Source organism: Melanotaenia boesemani, chromosome 1, assembly GCF_017639745.1.
Source record: "Melanotaenia boesemani isolate fMelBoe1 chromosome 1, fMelBoe1.pri, whole genome shotgun sequence".
Lineage (NCBI taxonomy): Eukaryota > Metazoa > Chordata > Actinopteri > Atheriniformes > Melanotaeniidae > Melanotaenia > Melanotaenia boesemani.
This window is the reverse complement of record NC_055682.1, coordinates 12,796,337-12,803,761: the sequence shown is the minus strand read 5'-3', so window position 1 is coordinate 12,803,761 and position 7,425 is coordinate 12,796,337. Positions and strand designations below refer to the sequence as shown.

At 36.1% G+C, this 7,425-nt stretch overlaps 1 protein-coding gene across 2 annotated transcripts; it reads left to right on the top strand.

Annotated features, from left to right (window-relative positions):
* The first annotated feature begins 4,202 nt into the window (after positions 1–4,202).
* Positions 4,203–7,325, top strand: dtwd1 (DTW domain containing 1). Of its 2 annotated transcripts, none has more exons than XM_041985898.1 (5): positions 4,203–4,289; positions 5,331–5,634; positions 5,801–5,938; positions 6,538–6,826; positions 6,932–7,325. In XM_041985898.1, the coding sequence occupies exons 2-5, from the start codon at positions 5,377–5,379 to the stop codon at positions 7,159–7,161; spliced, it is 915 nt and encodes a 304-aa protein (XP_041841832.1). In that variant the 5' UTR covers positions 4,203–4,289; positions 5,331–5,376; the 3' UTR covers positions 7,162–7,325. The 2 variants fall into 2 exon arrangements, with proteins under 2 accessions (XP_041841832.1, XP_041841826.1); XM_041985892.1 differs by lacking the exon at positions 4,203–4,289 and adding an exon at positions 4,296–4,484.
* Positions 7,326–7,425: the final 100 nt, after the last annotated feature.

The following is a 7,425-nucleotide window of genomic DNA, read 5'->3' as shown; positions in this document are numbered from 1 at the left end:
GCTGATGTATTCTAAGTTTAAAGTTTAGTATCATGTTAATTTATTTGGCCAATGTTGACAACTTTAGGTAAGTCGTAAAAGTAAAGTTACATTGCCGGCTCCAAAAACTAATTAAGTTAGTCAAAGCTTGAGGATTCCTGTGTCTTTTAGTCATGGAAGAAGCCTAACCATGTATTAAGTGCACTGACTACAAGCAGGGGGTCCGACAATTTCCTGAAAATAAAGCATGATTGGAACATTTCAGCAACAACAAGGTCGAGGATGGCATGACTTACACTTCAATTCATATACAAGAGGTTGTAAAATATTACCTAATGTGTTATGAATAGCTAACAACTGTGGGACATTTATAATTAAAGACTAGAATATCTATGTTTAGTGGGGCTATAGAAAAATTACATCATGTACAACATGAATATGCAACAGACATGTCACTCAGCTTCACCATGTCTATACCGAAAAGCTAATCTGTTAGTAGTCAATGCATTAATAAAAATGTGTTAGATACATCTAACTACAGACAGATCTAACTGCAGATTTTGAGCTGGAGAAATAGCTGCATATTTTGGCAAACCACATGTAATGTAAGATACTGCAAGCTTTAACAGCAAGGTTCTCTTGATCCAGAAAGAGGAGGAAGATGAATACAGACAGACATTACAACGCTCAGAAAACACTCATAAAAACTCATTAAGAATCGTTTATATTGTTGAAAACAGAGGTATGACCTTTCCTGAACTGAAATCTAATGGATATCAATTAAAGCATTCTGGTTAAAACTATGGATGAGTCACTCTGAGTCATTACAGTTCAATAAAACCCTTGGCCCTTTTTCGTTATCAGGGGACAGACAGTTCCCAAAAACTAATGAATAAAAAGCTACAAGTTTTGCTGGTGTGGTATGGGCTGATTTTAGCTGGATTATTTTGAAATACTGTAAATGCAGTGGTTAAACAGCATCTTGGCCAATAACAACAGACGGGACCACACCTCGGTATGCTTTTTGTACTCTGACAAACATCAACACTCACTAATGAAAATGAGTTCCTCATATTGATCAATAGTAACATTTAAACCACTGACAGGTTGAGTAAGTAATACGACTGATGTCATAACAATGCAATGTCCTGTTGGGAAAACCTGCATACTGGAATTATTACAGATGTTACTTTGAGACTTGTAACCAATTTAAATATTTCCCAGCAGGACAGCAGAGACCCCACAAAAACTGTTTAGAAATGGCTCCAAGAACACAACAAAGAGTCTGAAATGGTCATTTGGATGGGAAACTCCCCACATCCAAATTTTATAGGACTTGTGGAAACAACCCCTCTCCACATAGACCCCATCCAGCAACAGACAGGACCCAAAGGATCTAATCTCCAGGACAACACAAGTTCAGGTTCATATGTACTGGGAACTTGTGGAGCTATTAAGGAGCTGTGCTACCACCTTCTTGTGGGATTTCTGACGTTTTGATTGAAATAATAATCTTAATCAGTTCCACAATAAAATATATCACTGTAAAATAGTCTGTAACAAATAGTCAAAAAGACAGGAAGAAGGCAGACTCTGCAGTTCAGGAACTTCTTTAAGGTGAACATTTTATTTTCCATTCTTTGTACATGGACAATCCAGAAAATATCAGCCTAGAAACCTGTCACACATATCACCTCTTTTCCTAGCAAGCTCCAAAAACTGACTACCTATATACACAATTGAAAACTCACCTGTTCTGATTTAGACTACACCCTTCCCCCAAAATCAATATACCCAGAAACCTTATTTTACACAAACATTAATAAACCAATCTAACTCATAAACAAACCCAACTACAAGCAAAGGATTCCTCTCTCTAAGTGTAAAAAGAAATTTTGGGTTAACTTACTCAGAGCTGAGCAATTCTGGGTTTTTGGTTCCAGAACATCTGCTGTGAGTTGCTTCAATCATCTCGGAGTATCTTTATCCAGAGTTGGGAACCACAACAAAACGCCATCATCAACAGAGCAATGATAACAGGATTTACCAAGGCAAAGCAAGATTTAAGCGAGAGGTTCTTATTGAAGCACATTAACAATACAAAGACGTAGTTATTTTTTTAAAGGGAATGCTACTGCTGCTGCTAAGGTGCTAAGGAGAGAGGTGCAGCATGGAAGAAAACTGCTTTGTGAGTAAATGTGGAAGTTGGAATCCATTGGTCCACTGGCTGAATATTTAACTTTGTTAGAATTGAAGTATGTGGGTTAAAATATGGATAGATTTTTCTATGGTGGATAGAACAAATTGTGATTTTATGTAGGCTCAGTCCCATTGGGGAAAAAATACACATGGAGGCAACAGAAATGAAGTAAAAAGACATCTAGAACATCATTGTCAGTTTTTTCTATTTCACAACCTTTGATACACAAAATAAATATTCAGTAGCTATTTCTGGATCTAGTGACTTAAACCCCCAACAAATGCTGTTTAACAGGAAAGTATATGTCCTCTCGATTAATATTATGATTATGAACTAACTGGATACGAGTTTATTGCTAATGATGAAAGAGAGTTTCCATACATTCATGTTTGGCTCAAACTCAACTTCTGTTGCTGCCCTTTTGTTTGAAGAGTTTTGTTTTTTAAATTTAAAAAATATACCATGCAACTATTCAATAGCTAACAGTATGTCTAAGAAGACTGATTTATGGTAAGACATCAGTGTGTTGTTACCAGAGATCTAGAAGGTCACCAGATCCACAAGATACACCTAAAAGAGTACATATCACAGCTTTGAGTTCCATTTAATTTGTCTGACATAATGTTAGGACTGCCAACGACACCAAACACAGAAGAAAACAATTCATGACTAACAAATTCTTTTAATTTAATCTGGACTCCAATCAGCAGTAGAAAAAACATTCCTAAAATGCGGTCAGACATTTATTTTTTCATTTCTCTGTCTAAAACCAAACAGAAAACATCGGAAAATGAATCAGTTTTAATGATAACATATGTCAACATCAGTAAGTGTGTTCATTTTTGTTTAATGTAGATTGATGTCAAGCATAAAACTGTTTTTTCTGTTTTCAACACAATAACAGCAACAATAAACATACTGGGGAAAAAACATAAACACACATTTATAGAAAGCGTTCTTAAATGTGCAAAGTAAAGTAAGCTTGGTATGAAAAATATAACTAAGATCAATAAACTGGGAGCCCAGGACCCTCCATTTAGCCTGGCACACAATACATATTTGACTGATTTCAGTTTGTTTGGAATCTAATAAGAAGAATTTTGGAAGGTTTTGCTTTAAACACATCTGTTTGCCATGGAAGTCTGTTTCATATAAAGTGTGACAGCCAAGGTATCTTTGAAATCTGTCATAAAACAATCTGTTTTACATCACACCATGTACACTTGGCTTTAAAGAACACAAATGCACATTAATATCTAATACCATTTATCCATGAATTAATCTTTTACTCATACTGAAGTGAAACCTGAAATTTGCTAATGCAATGTCTTTGAAGAGCACCAGCACCTCAAAATCCAAAAACTTGCATTGTGGTTGAAAAAAATTTTTTTTTATAATGAATTATAATGAAACTTGGAATATTATTTCTATCTATTCTATATTATCTAAATAATCAAAAACTCAGAAGGAGACAGCAGTCCGTCATCTCAATCAAGCGCACAGACAGTTGTGACACTAGACACTAGATAAAAAGGTATTAAGTACTTAACAGGTAAACAGCTATTATTTGGTCTTCCCTTAAACTTGTTTTTTTTTTTTTTAAAGCCTGGTATCCCTAAATGTAACAAGCTATTATTAAAGCTATAAAGTGGAGAATGGTGGTTAGGAAATTAAAAATAGGTTTTCAATTGCCTCATATAGTGGTAATAAAAATCCATTTTGACAGATGACTTTTTTAACTGTAAACACACATTAAACTTGATAAGCATTTTATAAAACCAGACGTGATTCATATAACTTTTAACAAAAAAAGAAGAAAAGAGTTTAATGTGAAGATTTCACAACAAACAAAAAAATCTACAATAACCAGATGTAACGTGTAAAAAAAAGTGTACTGACAGTTGACATTACTAATTCATTTTATTCAATTAAATAAAATACTTCAGTGCTCTTCTTCCTACGTTTTAACTGTCTATAAGACTGGGTACGTCTGGTGTTGAGCAACGATTTACTGACCCCCTCGCTCCCTCCCCCCCTCCCATATCCGTCACTTATATTCGTATTTCCGGCGTAGAAGAAGACGTCTGCGTGTTCAGTTTAATTGAAACCGGTAGGCACGTTTTGGCTGGAATATGTTATCTGCCTTGTTTTGTGGACTCGGCTAAGCTAATAGCACACCTGCATCTGTTTTCCATTGCTCGTTGCTAATCTAACTAAGCTTAGATTTCTCCGCTTAACGTTTGCACCCTCAGCTGCAGATGTGAAGTAAATACTTGCTAACAGGACCTAGCTGCACTAGTATGAGGTAATGGTAGCTACAATTTGTAAAGCAGGGACAGATGTCCAGTAAGGTAACAAAAAAGCAGCAGTAGTATCTAGATTAAAACTCAGCTATAACAATGCTGTTCAGGAGAGAAAGCGATGTATATTATAATTTTGATTGTTGTGCTTTTGAACTTGTGTGTTGATAACTGAATAGGTGTTTTTTTTTTTTTATTTGTTTTTTTTTTTTTTTGTTTTTTTTATCTTGTCACTTGTGTTCAGCTAATTATCCAGTCATCCATCCTCTTAGATTAGCGAATAAGGCTCAGTTTGTAATCAGCTATGTGTAAGGAAGCATACGTGTTCCCAGTATCCCAACAAAAATGCGTCTACGTGTATGTTTCTGTTTTTTTGATCGGTTGAAAATTACTAAATGAAATCGGGGTGTGCTGTATTTCATGCCACTTCTCATATTGTGGTAGTATTTTGAGCCTGGGTATGAATGCTTTCATAGAGAATCATTCATATAATCTGAGGAAATATCCTTACTCAGTTATGGAAGCATGAAACAAAACAAGGGGCTAAAATAAGTCAAACACAAACAAAACCAACGCAGTCACAGAAAAAGCTAGTTAAAATGTAACTATGAGATTTTTAAAATGGTCCTTAAAAAACATATTGTCTGATAAGTATTCATTCATTAGAGTCAGAGGTGACTTTGTTTGGACGAAAGAAAAAGGAGATAACAGATAACAGCTCCTTGCTTTATAAATGATTTCTCTGCATTAGTTTGTCATTCTATTTTTGTTGTTATGTAAATGTTGGAATTTTTATAACTTGAAAGATTTACATCAATTGTTAAGTCATTCTTGTTTGGCTATGAATGCAGGGCCAACTTATTCCAAGACAGATCTGTCAACATTTAAAGAGCAAGCATGAGTGTCATGGATCAAGACCAGAGACTTTATCCAAGTTGCCATCACAAAACAACAGTATCTAGGGATCCATCAGACATCCATGAGCTTAACAAGCAACCTCTCCAAGACTTAATATTGGCATCACATGCAGTCCTGGAGAAAGCGCAGCAGAGTGGCAGATTGAAGTGCTCTAAATGTGGAGGATCAAGGATGTTCTTCTGCTACACATGTTGCTCATTAGTGGGTGTTAGCGTGCAAGAAATTCCCTTAATCAAGGTCAGTAAGAGGTTAGGACGTGCTTCATTTTTCTTTTGAATTATGTGAAATGCCATGGCTTCATGTGATTGAAAATATGTTCTTTGTGTAAGATTTCTAAAATGTGTACATGGTGTGGTGTTGCATTCCTCATGACCTGACTCTACATATTGTATATTGTGCTCAGCTTCCTGTGAAGATGGACATCATAAAGCATCCCAATGAAACAGACGGCAAGAGCACCGCAATCCATGCAAAGATTCTCGCACCCAATGATGTCACAATATATACCTACCCATGCATTCCTGAATATGAAAATGACAAGGTTAGTGTACTTTACTGGTACACTTGCTGAAAGTGTTATTTTTATGGCTGAAGCGATAGGTCAATATGAAAGCAGTCATATGTACTTTTGAATCTATCTACCCACACTACCTTACGGTAACAGCTTTTCTCAGCTGGGCAGAGCACTCTGCAGCAACACATAAACTGCTCAAAAGCAGCTCGGTGAACATGAGTTTTAAATGCTGTGGCAGATATGTTCCTAAATACATAGCAAGATAACTTACTGAAACATATCTTCTGTATTTCTTTACAGGATGTCATATTCTGAATGAAGCAGCTGCATTTCACTTATGTTATGACACCTTTATTATTAATTGCATTCATTTTTGAAATTTTGGTGTTAATGTATCATGTACTCATATATGCTTTAGCATAACTAATTTTAAACTTTGAAATATACTGTACAAGCAGTGTATGTTTGTATTTGACAGTTTCTAATAGTTTTATTCTTACCTCTATCTGTTTTTCTTTCAATGCTTCTCAAATTTACCTCCATATAAATCACAACACTAAAGAAATATGTATTTGAGATACTTTTTTTTTTTTTTTTTTTAAATGCAGCCTGTCTTTTCTCTCCAGGTGGTGTTGGTGTTCCCTGGCCAGGGGGCCGTCTCAGTTGAAGACATGATGCAGTACTTAGGTGACAGGAGCAACAAAAGGTCACATGACACCTTTGATGAACTCCCCATAAAGAGGCTGAAAAGTGAGGAAGTTCAAGGTGCCACACATGTTGCCACGAACCCAGAGTCAGGAGCTTCAGATGAAGAAAAGAGCTTGAAGTCGAGGCTGTATCCCCTGGAGAAGGTGGTCTTCATCGACAGCACATGGAACCAGACCAACAAGATCAGCACAGACGAGAGGCTGCAGGGTAAGCACTGTGAAAAGTTGTGATTAACTGGGGCAACTTTACTTCACCTTCAGTTCTACTTTTACATGATCTCATTCTTTTATGACCGATGTCTGTTCTCTCCAGGTTTGCTTCAGGTTGAACTCAAGACGAGAAAAACATGTTTCTGGCGTCGTCAGAAGGGCAAACCGGACACCTACCTTGCTACTATTGAGGCAATTTATTATTTTCTCAAGGACTTCCATCAGCATTACCTTACTCAGGACTACAACGGAGAATATGATAACCTCCTCTTCTTCTACTCATACCTGCACTCAGTAGTCAACAAAGCTAAAACATCTGCTGGAAAATACTGAGGAAAGCTGTGTGGAAAAACTGAAGTCTACTACCAGAGACTGAACCTTGGCTAAGGAGCAGATTTATATGCAAGCCCCCAATATATGATGGTATTTTATGGCTCAGATGTTTTTATTTTTTAATACAATGACATCAATGTGTAAGAAGGTGAAATAAAAAAAAGGCTTGCAAATGTGAGTTGTTCGATAATGTAAATCCACAGAATCCAAATCATACATGTGCAGCAAGGACTGCACATTCTTGATGCAAATGTATCTTAAATA